The sequence below is a fragment of the Sminthopsis crassicaudata genome, chromosome 4 (assembly GCF_048593235.1).
Source record: "Sminthopsis crassicaudata isolate SCR6 chromosome 4, ASM4859323v1, whole genome shotgun sequence".
In the NCBI taxonomy this organism is placed as follows: Eukaryota; Metazoa; Chordata; class Mammalia; order Dasyuromorphia; family Dasyuridae; genus Sminthopsis; species Sminthopsis crassicaudata.
Window position 1 is genome coordinate 125,558,249 of NC_133620.1, and position 15,326 is coordinate 125,573,574.

At 33.5% G+C, this 15,326-nt stretch overlaps 2 protein-coding genes across 2 annotated transcripts in view; both read left to right on the forward strand.

The window, feature by feature from the left end:
* The window catches only part of LOC141566715 (uncharacterized), a 59,038-nt gene extending 52,318 nt beyond the window's left edge, over window positions 1–6,720 (forward strand). The window contains exon 3 of the mRNA XM_074311679.1: window positions 6,533–6,720. Within this exon, the coding sequence (XP_074167780.1) occupies window positions 6,533–6,543 (11 nt within the window). The 3' untranslated portion in view covers window positions 6,544–6,720. The remainder of the gene's footprint in view (window positions 1–6,532) is intronic.
* PDE10A (phosphodiesterase 10A) overlaps window positions 1–15,326 on the forward strand; it is a 736,567-nt gene that overhangs the window by 449,863 nt on the left and 271,378 nt on the right.

Consider the following 15,326-nt stretch of genomic DNA (forward strand, 5'->3'; position numbering starts at 1 on the left):
TTCAGATCCCAGTATTCATAAAATTCAATTTCTCATTTCTTTGCTTAGGCTATCTCTCCTCTTCCTCATTCCTTATTAACTCTATTTCTATTGCCTTTAATGATCTCCCAGTTGTTAGTGCCATCCATTAATTTATATTTATTTATATGTATCCCATTTTTAATTATCTATGGACATGCTATATTTTACCCACCATCAATAGAAAGCAAGCTCACTGCAGGCAGGCACTATCTAATATTTGTGTTTGTACATGCTCACAGGTTGACACTTTTGTTGTTGTTGTTGTTGTTGTTGTTGATTGGTTCATTAACAGGAAGATTAACTTAAAAGCTGTATTTGTTTTGAATTACAGAAATAGTTTGTATATTTTCTACAAGGAGACGTCTTATGTTGAAATTTTAGAGATTAACTCTTCTCAAGAAGAGAGATTTAATTCTTCAAATCAGAAATGAAACATCTGGGAGTAATGGCTCCTTAAAGACCAATTCAAAGTTCATTTTAGGCTTTATTGGATTTGTTCCAATTTTGATTCCCTGATCCAGTCACTTGTTATTACAGCGGCCCAAGGAGAGCCCTGTGGATTCCTATTTGAGCTAATTGCATTACATGAGCGTTAGCTCCACTTACATAAGGTACTGGGAGTACTTGTAGTGTCCAGGACCAGTGATGGATAGTTCTTAATGCTAGCAATTCATTCCCTTTTCTAACTCTACGTTCTTTTGGCACCATTTCATTTATTAGTTGTTTTTAATCTTGTCTTTGTAAGAGAATTTGGAAGAATAATGTTTTTGTCTCTACTTCTAAATTATGATAATGTTATGACATACGATTTTAAAAAAAGCTTTTCTATACTTTTCAAACAATTGTATCATGAAGAATGAAGAGTAAGATTCTAGAAAGTAATACAGGGATAATATATGATATCATATTGGAATAATAATGACTTTAGGCCATTTTCCATCCCTCATTAATAATTCATTAAGCCCCTATTGTGTGCTGAAGATTGGATCAGGAAATATAGAGTAGTTGAAAGAGCCCTAGACTTGGAATCAAAAGATAATGGAAATTCTGTGACCTTGGTCAAGCAAGTTAGTTGCCTTAGTTATAAAAATGAAAGGTTTAGATTAGATGGTTTCTAAATATCTTCCTGGTCTAGATTTTGAACTGATTTTCAGTTAAAGATCTTTAGTTTCCCCAAGCACTCAATTTTTCAAGTTCTCACTCATTGAAGTTAGGTTATTTGAAGTTTGAAAAGGATTGCTAAGAATGGAAGTGATATTTTGAATAATGTAGAATGGAGGAGAACCAAAGCTAAATGAGCACATAAAGGAAAAGAGGGTTATATTTCTCCAGAGCAGGGAAAACACAAAACAATTTTCATATTTGGGTTTGTAGTTTATTGTTGCCTCTGTATAACAAATGTATCACTAAATTAATTAAGGTAGGGCATCTGTCGAGCAAAAAGGACCATTTGTCCCACTATAGAACTTTAGTTGTTCAGGAGAGAGATACCAATTCATTGAAGAAAGTCAATTGAAGCAGAAATTTCTTTCAAGATTAGAAAGCTCTTGATGTGACCAAGTCATTCACTGGGTCTCAGTTTCTTCATCTATAAAATGAAGAGGCTGAATCAGAGGGCCTTTATATTCTGCCTTGTTGGAGAGTTTGACATTTCTGAATAGAGGAGGAGTATAAAAAACTCAAAATTGAGGAAGATTATTTTGTTGACTGTAATTAATTGAGAGTGGAGACTAAATATAGGGAGACTCAGAGACTGTTACTTATGAATAAAAGTGTTTCCTGGCATTGAAAGCCTTTTGCAGTGGAGCACAACCATGTCTTTCTAGGTAGATGCCAATCCATTCTTATGCACTTATTCTACACTCAAGTTAAAACTTGATACAGAGTGATTTTGATGAGGTCTAGAATTGGGGTACTTAAATGAAATTAGGGTTTAATTGAGGTCTAGTGGTGGCACAGTCCCCTATAAAGTAATTTACAGACCCCAAAACCTAGATTGATAAAAGAGATTTATTATGGGGTTTGGAAGTAAAGTTAAAGTCTAGTTAGTAAAGATAAGAGGGCACCGGAACCAGTGTTCCCGTGGGCAGAGATCCTTGGTGCCAAGAGTAAGGGTGCCATGTTTGGGACCTCTGCAAAGAGGGCTCCAGTCTGGCTCTTTTATAATAGGGGGCTTTGGCTACAAGCTGAAGGGGGCTTTTGGGTGGAGTCCCAGGTTGGCTTCTGGCTGGGTTTCAGCCAGGGTTAGAATTTGAATTGAATTCAATGGGTTCTGGGACTGAGCCATCCCCACTCAGATAACAAAGATAAAACTGTTTGTAACTTGGGGTGGAGTCCCCTCTCTGAGGCAGAGTTGAAGGTGGTTTTCTCATTTAAGAATTTTTCAGAGTTTTTTTGTGTTCATTATAAATATTCTTTCTACAATACTGAATTTTACCTCATCCTTTTAAAGTGCAGCTAATGCTCTAAGAAGTCTTGGACCTTATGAGTTCTTTTGCTTGTGTATCTCTTTCAAATTATTTTATATTATTATAACCAGAACATGTGTGCTGTCTTTCTATATACCTAAGTTCCATGAGAGCAGGACCTGGTACATAGCTAAATGTAGTATTCCCCTTTGTGTCCAACACAGTGCTCACAGTAGAAACCTAACATATTGGTTTCATTTCACCATTACAGTAGGACAATAAAAGGAGATAGGAACTTGGAAGCAGGCAGTAGGAACCAGGAAGAAAGAAACAGATGGATATCAGAAACCATTTTTAAAGGATGTAGTTAGTGCCTAGAAAAGATTATGGGAATGGAAGGGGGTGGAGAATGGAATGGGAGGAATCAGAAGTGGTATTTGCCAGATGATTTGATGAATAAGAGTGTCATTCACAGAAATAAGGAAGTGAAGAAGTATTTTTTTTTTTTCCCAGTGAGGGAGGATGATGACATACTCGTTTTTGTTGACATCAAGAAGGCTACATAAAAAATGTCCATTTGGCAGTTAGAGATGACTACTAGAGATGGAGATAATGAAGGAATGAGGGCACATATTAAGGATATATCTAGAAGATAATAGGGGAAGAGAATAAGATCTTCGAGTGAGTGCAACAATGAAAAATCACAAAATTAAGTGAGTTAGTTGGATATAAGGGAAAGGTACAAAAAAAAAAAAAAAAAAAAAAAAGAAGGAGCTGGAAAAGGTCAGTGATGGAAGAGAAAAATTCCATGTCAAAGGAGAAGAGAATTTCAAAGTAGTTGCAAGTGTCAGATGACTCAGAGAGGTCAAGGAGGATGAAGACAGAGAAAAAAGCCACTGAATGTAGTGATTAGGAAGTCCCTGGTGATACTGGAGGAAGCAAAAATGAAATCTGGCTGTGAGAGAAACTAGATTTTAAGGTTTTACTGCTCTTTGCTATGATTCCTTTATTAGATGAACTTTAAAAGTAGACTGTTTTTGCATTTAAAAAAAGTATTTAAACTTATGTGATTAGCATTCCCTTGTTGCAAATAGTAGCTTAGTTTTTAGCACATGCATTTTATGATTTATTTAGATTTTGATGCTTCAGTAATCACTTCCTCTTCTGCTGCTTAAAAAGGCACAGGGCCAGCTAAGATGATTGTTTAATTTTTAAAAAGTATTTCCATATTGTTTCTTGGGCAAAAAATTAAAACATATTTCTAATAATTTTAGTCTTCTTTTCCTGCTCTTCCTCATTTCCTCCCATTGCTGCTATGGGAACCTAAAGTCTGTCTATGCCTCCTTAGAGAATATAAAGTATGAGTGAAGATCTTACTTGGCTTGTTACAAAGCTCCTCTGGAGATGGTTTACTATGGAGATGTGAGGAGAGTGGTTAGGGGATAGAAGAGAGAGAACTTGACATTTTAGTTAATCATTTTCTTAAAATCCTTCTGAAAATTAAAAAAAAAAACTTAATATGTTTAAACTATATTGAATTGCTTTCTGTCTTAGTGGAGATGATAAGGGAGAAAATTTTTGAAAACGTTTTGGAAAGGCAAGTGTCAAAAACTAACTTTGCATGTATTTGGAAAAATAAAATAAATAAAAATGAATTCTATGAAGCAAGGATATTAAAGAAACAAAATTGGGAGAACTTTTTTTAAACATTCCATCTGAAAACTAAGTAAAAGATGTCTTCATGGTGGGCAGCCCTTCATCTTTCCTTTAGTGGTTATTGGACAGATGAGGGAAGCTTTTAGTGGGATAGCTGGATCACTGACCTTTGAAGAAAGACCTGCAGCCCAATATAATAATAACAGAGCAACTTTGCTAGGTGAGGAGTTTCAGCCTCTCCTGCCAATTTCCTCTCATGTCTCGTCTGCTCCTCTGCCATTCAGATAATGGACATGTATTTTCTCAGAGAAGGAAATCATAATCCTTTAAGGCACTAAGACCTCTAGTGACTTTTACTTGGAAATTTGGAGTAATCATCTAACAATCACTATTCACTTTGGTACGTTCCCTGTGGCAATATCTCTATTGCAGGAAGTCCTAGGTGAGCCCTCTAACTTTAATTACCTTATCCCCAGCAGGAGTGTTGTTTATTGGACAAATGAGACTTCGATCCCAATTTATTTGGGGAATAGATGATTTCATTTGCATATTAAGGCCCTCACACATGAAAACTAGAAAGACAAGTCTTTAGGATGAAAAAAGAAGAAAGATTACTCCAGGCTTGTGAATTTCTTGTGACCCTCTAAGAAATAAATAGCAAGTTATTGGTGAAGTTTCATGCATTATCCTTTTATGTGTAAATCACATATCCATCTTTACCTTGTCTTGGGATATGTTGTGAAATATTTATACTTAGTTCCTGCCAGGATATTTTCAAGTTTTCTTAGCAGTTTTTGACAGATAACAAATTTTTGTTCTAAAAGCTTGGATCTTTGGGTTTATCACATGCTGGATTATTATGGTCATTTACTATAATGTAATTTGTACCTAATCTGTTCTCCTGATCCACCACTCTATTCTTTAGCCAGTACCAGATTGTTTTGAAAAATACCATTTTATTTAATGCAATTTGAGAGATTTGATATGGCTAGACTGCTTTCTTTCTTGGTTTGTTGTTTTTTACATTGATTTCCTTGATGTCCTTAAGTTTTTGTTCTTCCACATGAATTTTGTTATAATTTTTCTACCTTTTAAATTTTTGTAAAATAATTTGAGTTTGGTATGGCACTGAATAAATAAATTAGGTAGAATTGACATTCTTATTATGTTGGCTTGGTTTATCTATGAGCAATTAGTATTTTTTCCATTTGTTTAGATCTAACTTTGTGTGAAGTGTTTTTTAATTGTGTTCCTATATTTTCTTTATTTGTCTTGGCAGGTAGACTCACAAGTATTTTATATTGTCTATAATTATTTTAAATTTTTTTTCTTCTTGCTGAAATTTTTGGTAACACGTAGAAATGCTGATGATTTATTCAGGTTTATTTTGTATCTTGCAACTTTTCTAGAGAGTTGTTAGTAAGTTGATTCTTTAGGATTTTCTAAGTATAACATATCTCCAAAGATTGGTAGTTCTGTTTCCTCTTTGTCTATTTTGTTTCCTTTAATTTCCATTTTTTCTTTTATTGCAATAGCTAACATTTTTATTACAATATTAAATAATAGAGGTGATAACGGGTGTCCTTGCTTCATCCCTATTATGCTGAGAAGTCTTTTAGCTTATGTCCATTACAGATAGTATTTGGTGATTGTTTTAGATAAATATTACCATTTTAAAGTGAGATGTATTCAATTTCTTCTTTTAAGATTGGGTTTATTTAAGTATTCTGTTTCATTTTCTGTTAATCTGGGTAATTTATATGTTTGGAAATATTAATTTATTTCACTTAGATTGTCAAATTTATTTGAATATAAATGTGGAAAATGGCTCTTAACAATTGTCTTAATTTCCTCTTCAGTGGTGATGAATTTATCCCTTTCATTTTAAAGTTTTTGTTGTTGCTTAGTCATGTTTGATTCTTTGTAACTCCACATGGGAATACTGGAGTAGTTTGCCATTTCCTTCTCTACCTCATTTTATAGATGGAGAAAATGATCAAACCAGGGGGAAGTGACTGAGGCTACATCTACATTTGAATTCAGGTTTTCTTAACTCTAAGCTCTACCATGCCACTTAACTTCAACCTGGGATACCCTATATTTAAAAGTGTATATAAAATTCAGAGTGCTATTAGATTAGAAGTTTTTATTACTTACTATGTTAAGGGATAGCCAACTTTTCTGCCAGTTTAAGCTTTGATACCAGCTGCTGCAACATTGTAAGATGTTTCAGTTTGATCACTTATCTGCCAGGAAAATCTCCTGTCACATAACATATCCTAACCCTTGTCCCAGGTCAGGTGCTGGCAGAGGTGATTCCTTTCTCTAGAGACAGCTCAGGAGAGACTGGAAAAAGAGAAAATACCTGCAGTGTAATGAATGTAAGGGAATGAATGAAATGAGTCTTTTTGGCCTACATGACCCTGACATAGATTCCTCTTCCCTAGGCTTCTGGTGATGCAGATTGAAAACATGAATAGCATGCTTGATGATCCTGGGAAAAATAACATTGACTGATCTTGTACCAACCACTAAACTAGAGGCAACTAGGTGGTGCAATAGGATGGTGCTGAACCTGGAGTCAGGAAGTTGTTCAGTCGTATCCTAGTCTTTATGACCTCGTGGACCATAGCAGGTCAGTATTGCCCATGGGATTTTCTTGCAAAGTGCTTGAGTGGTTTGCCATTTCATTCTCTAGTGGATTGAGGTTAAGTGGCTTATCCAGGGTCAAACAGTGTCTGAAATCAGTCAGGTTTTCCTGACTCCACTCATTGAGCCACTTATCTGCTTCTGAAATCAGGAAGATCAGAATTCAAAATTTGACTCTAATACTACTATCTGTGTGACCCTAAATAAGTCACCTAACCCCAATTTACCTCAGGCTTCTCCCTGTAAAATGGGATTAATGATAGTTTATTTCTTCAGTTTATTGTGAGTAACAAATGATATTTGTACTATGATCATCTTATTTTCAATCATATAATGATATTATAGTATTACTTATAATAGTACACTAGTATTCTTATCAAGCCCCAAAATACTGTGCCCCATATTTGTTGGCACAATGGCATTTTCTTACAAGTGGGTCTCTTTTACCTTCAACATTTTTCCTACCCTCATTTAACTAACTTTTGAAGTTATCAGTTTTGGGGGGGTCTTGGTAACAAACTGTTTCCAGAAATGAAAATCAGCATCTACTCTATAATTTATTCTTAGGGAATTACAAGATTTAAATTCAAGTTTTTCTGATACCACAGCCAACTCTTTCTCTGGTATACCATGACTTCTAGTTCTCTCTGAAAATCCCTTCTTTATTCATAAGTTCATAGATCCTCTCCTTTCACTTGCACTCAAGATTTTTTTTTTTTCTTTTTCTTTTGCTCAAAGTTTCAGCAGTTGCTTCTCTAGGTCAGAAACCAGGAATGGTGGCTGGGAAATATTTCCTCCTGATCTTATGGCCAAAATAACTTTTCTTTCTATTGTGGGGGCCTTCTTTCATGTGGTTTCTGGGACAGTTGGTGACAGTTTGTGGCTAGAGGGTGTGGAAGGCTTCATGTTCTCATCTCATGGGTGGCTGTATGTTTGATCTATTGGAACAATGATGCTTATACAGTTTATTATAGGTTCTTATAGGCTTATTGATCTATGGCTTTTATGTCTGTCTGAAAACTTCCTAAAGCCGTGTGCATAACTTTGTGAAAGGTGAAGGTCTTGAGTTTATGCCAAGTCCTGGTCTTTAGGTTGGAGAGTTGCTGTGAGTATGTGTGGTCTGATTCTGCCCAAGCCATATTCCCACCAAACTTGGTTCATTTTGTCCTCTCGGGCGTGGTGTAACATTCTCAAGGCAATTACAAGCTCATATGTTCCTTAGTGCTACTCTCATGGGAAAATTGACAGAAATGTAGCAGAAGCACCTTTTTATGCTTTGTCCATTGTCACTTACATATCTTAACAGCCTTTCATGTCAGAAGACAAAGCCACAAAAGCATTTTCTGCTCACCTTATTGATGATCCCTTCCTTCTTTTGGCTGTCTAATTTTTGTTTGTTTTGTGAAATAAACCACAACTTTTATGTAGATATATGTGGATATGATGATCATTATTGATTATATCGTTATTATTATGATCATATTATCATTATATTGATGTACATAGAGATTTGGTTTCACTATTGAGTTATTCTCATGGAAACTGGATCTTAAACCATAATGCTAGACCTTGATCTTAATTTTATGATAAAATTATAATTGACTTTTCCACTTTAATATGCTCTTCATACCAGTTTTGGACCCAAAGTTGGTTTCTTCTTTTAGTTTGGTACACCCTCAAATAAGATCTCATTTTAAAATTCAATTTAGTCATTGTGCACATTATACAAGATACAGGTTACTCTATTATTAGTGATATTATATTATCATCCATCTAAAGCTTCCTTTTTACCAAAATTGTCAACATCAAGTATCTGAGAATGTTTGTCTTTTACATCATAATGTATATTTTAAGTGGCATGAAATTATATTCATTCTTCTTGGAAAACTGACTTTATCTTTTGGGGGCTTCTTGCTCATATGTGAGATAATCAGATATTAAGAAGTGAAGGTTGTGTTACTTTAAAGACTACTTTTTTTTTTTTGGAAGGCAAGAAATAGAATTTATTTTGTGCTTTTTAAAATAAGCAGTATGAAATAGAGATTCATAATCATATATAATATTTCTGTGTTTTGTGTATATATGAAAATTGTATTTTTTTGGTATTCAAAATTAAAAATAAAATTTTACAAAATGTCATATAAATATTGTTTTGTTATAATGTGTTGCATTATGTTATATATTATTCTTAAGCCTAAAAGTCTTTAAATATGAGCCTAATCATAGCATAAATGTTATTTAAATACTAGTCTAAGAAAAAAAAATTGGTTGTAGGTTAATGATTTTTTTCACTGAGCAACTAATGAAAATTATCTTGTAGATAAATTTTCATCAATGACAAGAGTATCCATGCTAATAAAAATAGTTAATTAAAAGTAAACAGCCTTAAATTCCTTTTTTTAATACTTCTAAATATCCAATTTCAGTATCATTTCTATTAAAAATAATTTTGAATTTTTTGAATTCAGAAAAAAATATTTAACCATATTCTATAATTTAGGATATAATCACTATCTTTACTTAAGACAATCTTAATTCTCCAGAAGAACACTTAAGATATGGAGTCAAAGGATCATGGTTGCAATCCTAGCCTTCCTACCTGCTACTTTTGTCACTTTGAATAACTAATTCACTTACCTATTCTGGGATTAAGTTTTCTTATTTGTTAAATAAGAAGGTAATTCTGAAATTCCATCAGTTTGACTTTTTGTACTCAGCTTTTCAAGTCCCTTGCTCTATCCACTTCTTAATTAGTCTCAGCTCACTTTGAAGGAGTGATGCTTCCATCACCCTTCTACTTTCAGTAGAAGACAGTTTCTATGTCCCATATATATATATATATATATATATATATATATATATATATATATATATGTCTTAATATTGATTCACTATAGAACTAAACTAAATTTTCTCCAATGTTCTTTGTAATTAGCTTTAATCAAAAATATATAGTCTCAATATTGGCTCAATATTGAATGTGTATCCATTCAACAGATCTTTTGGTTTAACTAGCTTTCTAGTTTCTCTGAATTCAAGTCTCAGATAAAATCCACAAGAAACCTTTTCTAGTCTTCCTTAATACTAGTGCTATCAGCATTCATCAAAATCATTTGGTACTAAGAAATAAGAATAGACAATCAATGGAATAAATTAGATTCACAAGACATAATAGTCAATGACTACAGTAATCTAGTATTTGATAAACCCAAAGACCCCAGATTCTAAGATAAGAACTCACTATTTGACCAAAATTGCTGAGAAAATTAGAAAATAATGTGGCAGAAACTCAGCATTGACCAATACCTTACATCCTATACTAAGATAAAGTCAAAATGGGTACATGATTTAGACATAAAGAGTGATACTATAAGCAAATTAGAAGAACAAGGGATAGTCTACCTCTCAGATCTATGGAGAAGGAAGGATTTTATGGACAAAGAACAGTATGAAATGCAAAATGTCTAATTCTGATTATAGTAAGTTAAAAAAGCTTTTATACAAACAAAACCACTACAAACAAAATTACAAGGAAAGCAGAAAACTTGGGAAAATTTTTACATCCAAGGGTTCTGATAAAGGCCTCATTTCTAAAATATATAAGAATTGACTCAAATTTAAAAGAATATAAGAATATAACCAATATAAGAATATAATTCTTCAATCAGTAAATGGTCAAAGGATATGAACAGACAAATTTCAGACAAATTAAAACAATCTCTAGTTATGTGGAAAAAATGCTCTAAATCACTATTGATTAGAGAAATGCAAAGTGTGAGAACTCTTGAGGGTATCACTACACATCTCTCAGATTGGCTAAGATGACAGGAAAAGATAATGATAAATTCTGGAGGGGATGAGGGAAAAATGGGACTGTATATTATTGTTGGTGGAATTATGAACTTATCCAACCATTCTGAAGAGCAATATGGAACTATGCCCAAAGGGCTATCAAACTGTGAATATCCTGGATGCTAAAGAGATCATAAAAAAGGAAAAAGGATCCATATGTGGAAAAATGTTTGTGGTAGCCCTTTTTGTAATAGCAAAAAACTGGAAACTGAATGGATGCCCATCAACTGGAGAATGGCTGAATAAAGTATATGCATGTTACGGAATATTATTATTCTACAAGAAATAATCAGCAGGATGATTTCCAAAAGGCCTGGAGAAACTTCCATGAACTGATATTAGTGAAGTAAGTAGAATCAAGTAAACGTTGTACATAGCAACAAGAATATGGTATGATAAATTCTGATGGACATGGTTCTTTTTAATAGCTAGATGATTCAGGCAAATTTTTTTTAATTAATTAATTTATTTAATTTTTATTTTATTTTATAATTATAACTTTTTTTTTGACAATACATATGCATGGGTAATTTTTTACAACATTATCCCTTGCACTTAATTCTGTCCAGATTTTTTCCCTTCCTCCCCCAACCCCCTCCCCCAGATGGCATGCAGTCTTATACTTGTTAAATATATTACAGTATATTCTAGATACAATATATGTGTGTAGAACCGAATTTCTTGTTGCACAGGAAGAATTGGATTGAGAAGGTAAAAATAACAGTTTACATCATTTCCCAGTGTTCCTTTTCTGGATGTAGCTGATTCTGTCCATCATTAATCAATTGGAATTGGATTAGCTCTTCTCTATGTTGAAGATATCCACTTCCATCAGAATACATCCTTGTACAGTATCATTGTTGAAGTGTATAATGATCTTCTGGTTCTGCTCGTTTCACTTAGCATCAGTTGATGTAAGTCTCTCCAAGCCTCTCTGTATTTCTCCTATTGGTCATTTCTTACAGAACAATAATATTCCATAACATTCATATACCACAATTTCCCCAACCATACTCCAATTGATGGACATCCATTCATCTTCCAGCTTCTAGCCACTATGAAAAGGGCTGCCACAAACATTTTGGCACATACAGGTCCCTTTCCCTTCTTTAGTATTTCCTTGGGATATAAGCCCAGTAGTATTATGGCTGGATCAAAGGGTATGCACATTTTGATAACTTTTTGGGCATAATTCCAGATTGCTCTCCAGAATGGTTGGATTCTTTCACAACTCCACCAACAATGCATCAGTGTCCCAGTTTTCCCACAGCCCCTCCAACATTCATCGTTATTTGTTCCTGTCATTTTAGCCAATCTGACAGGTGTGTAATGATATCTCAGAGTTGTCTTAATTTGCATTTCTCTGATCAATAGTTATTTGGAACACTCTTTCATATGAGCGAAAATAGTTTTAATTTAATCATCTGAAAATTGTCTGTTCATATTCTTTGACCATTTATCAATTGGAGAATGGCTTGATTTCTTATAAATTAAATTCATTTCTCTGTATATTTTGGAGATGAGGCCTTTATCAGAACCTTTAACTGTAAAAATGTTTTCCCAATTTGTTACTTCCCTTCTAATCTTGTTTGCATTAGTTTTGTTTGTGCAGAAACTTTTTAATTTGGTGTAATCAAAATTTTCTATTTTGTAATCAATAATGGTCTCTAGTTCTCCCTTGGACACTAACTCCTTCCTCCTCCACAAGTCTGAGAGGTAAACCATCCCATGTTCCTCCAATTTATTTATGATTTCGTTCTTTATGCCTAAATCTTGGACCCATTTTGATCTAATCATAGTATGTGGTGTTAAATGTGGGTCCATGGATTCAGGCCAATTCTAATATACTTGTGATGGAGAGAGCCCTCTGTATCCAGAAGAACTATGGGGACTGAATGTGGATCACAGCATAGTATTTTCATCTTTTATGTTGCTTTTTGTTTTATTTCTCATTTTTCCCTTTTTAATTTGATTTTTCTTGTGCAGCATGATTTTGTGGAAATATGTATAGAAGAATTGCACATGCTTTAACATATATTGGATTATTTTCTGTCAAGGGAGGGAAGGGAAGGGAGAGAGGAAAAATTTTAGAACAAATGTTTTGCAAGGCTGAATGTTGAAAATTATCTTTGCATATATTTGAAAATAAAAGGCTGTTATTAAAAAGTACTAATACTGTTGCTCTGAGATCACTTCCAATTTATCCTTTATATGTCTTGTATGTATATATCTGTTTGCAAAGTCTTAGAATTAGAATTTAAGCTCCTTAGACTTACATGAACTGATGCAAAGTGAATGAGTAGAACCAGAAGAAAATGAAACAAGACTTACTTAGCAATATAATGATCCACGACAATTAAAATAGACTCATAATAAAATATGCTATTTACATCCAGAGAAAGAACTGGAGTTTGAATACAAGTAACAGCATACTTTTTAAAAAATTATTTTTCTTTTCCCTTTTTTTGTTTGCATTTTCTTTTGTAACATGGCTAATGTTGAAGGTTTTGTATGACTGTCAATGTATAATTTATATCAAATTACTTGCCTTCTCAAGATGGGGTGGAGGTGGGAAGGAGAAATAGAATTTGAAACTCACAATTTTAATAAATGCATGTCAGAAAAGTTTGTTTATACATAATTGGAGAAATTTTTTTTAAATGTCATGTCCTTGAGATAAATTCTGCTTCTTTGAGGAAGAAGTGGGGGACTTTGTATCCCTAGCACCTTTCATCACAATGTTTGGCATATAATAGGAAGTTAATACATGTTTGGACCATTATTTAACACCTATTATTTAACATACTGCAAAAAACCCCCAAAAAACAAAAAAGACCTCCTTTACTCATTGGTAAAGAATAATGCTATTTTCTAGATAAAATATCAGATATTGTATTGATTTTCATCTATCTTGGAGATTCAGAAGAAATTAGATTTTCCTAACTAAAAGTTGTTCTGAAGCTTTTAATGAAAACTCTGACAATCTATACCACTTGTTTATGTTCTTTGTTTTGTACCTCACTTATTTATACAAGGATGACTGAATTGATGAAGTTATAATCTTTAATACAATAAACTATATCTGTGATCTGTAATGTTAGACTAAAAATGTACCATTATTTAAAGGATTTATTCATTTAAATACAACAAGTATATCATATACCTACCACATTCACTATTGACTAGGAATCACAGGAAATCTGGGTTTAATTCTTTTCTTTGAGACTAGTGGTATGACCAAAAGGAAGTCATGGAATCTCCACTTCTTTAATCCAGGGGGGTACCAGGCTGCTTTGAGGATCAAATGAGATAATTCATATAAGTAAAACACTAGCTGAATAACTAAAAATGAATAAAACTGACATTATGATATTTTGATAATATGGATTGTAATTTTTTTGTGTGAGATGCTGAGAGCAAAGGATTTGTAAGTGGAAGACATGGGTTTGAAACTTATTCTGCTGCTTACTCCAATAACTTTAAGTCAATTACTCTGTGCCTCAATTTCCTCAGTTGTAAAATGAGAGAGTTAAAATTTGACACCTCAAGTCCCTTTGAACTCTAAAATATGTGATCCTATAATTGAACTTAGTTAATCTCACCACCTATATATATATTTAGTACAGGTTTTAAAAATAAGAACCATTAGAAAAATCAGTTTATTTTGCACTTAAATCAAATTTGTGAAAGAAGGATTACCTTTTTATAAGGACCTTGCCCTTCCCTCATCAAGCCAGATTTCTTATCAGGTAACTTCCTGAGTAAAGCAGAATGGATTTAATATTACTTTTGCTTAGGAATGAATGCTACGGGGAGATGTGTCTTTAAAAAAATTTTTTAACAACATCTCATTGCCAAGGAGCAGAGACTTCATGAAATCATATTATGGCAACTAAAGGTTGCTCCCTGGGATGGAGCAATTTCCTAGCCAAATATGGTTAGGGAGTTGGTTTTTTTTTTTTTTTTTCTTTTTCTTTTTTTTTTCCCTTTTTACAACTAGGCTGTGTACCTCAGGGGGAAACTAATTGACAGAATCATTTTCTAGACTACTTTTTGATAGGATTCTGTGGGTGTGGTGGGCTAGGTGGGGGTATTCTGCTCACTCAGTATGAAAGCTAGAATGGGACAATCAATAACTGCTTAAATTCAGTTGCCTTGGCTTGGCTTCCTGTGTTGTGAACAGGGCCAAATAGAGTACTAAAAACTGTTTGACCTGAAAATGCCTTTTGTGCCTTTGGAAAGAAAAATAGAGAGGAAATTAAGTCGGAGCAATTTTACTAGAAAGCCAGCATTTCTAAACTGCTAATCAAGCATGCATGTGAAGGAAAAAAAAACCTCAGGTTTGTGTAAAGGCAGGTCTTTAAAATGTCTTAATGAAAATGCTTTCTTCCTCCTTCCCTTTTCCTCTTTTGGGCGTGGATTTATACATTCCCCTGCAATGTTGCAAACCCAATAAGAACATGGTGTTAGCTCATAAGTACCAGAAAATGAAAGTGATCATAAACAGGAGGGAAATGGTGTAAGTTCACAGTTGAATACTGACTGAAATGTTGGGAGGGAGCAAGGAACCGGAATATGAAAAACAACTTAGGTTTAGGTGTAACTTAAAGTTTATCAAGTCACTTGAAATGAACACAATGGCACTGAATTTCTTATAATGAGATGAACAGATACTTTGCAAAAAGAAATTCCTAAATGAAGACCTTTTATTTCATTTTGAGGAGCTCAGTGCTTTGCAAT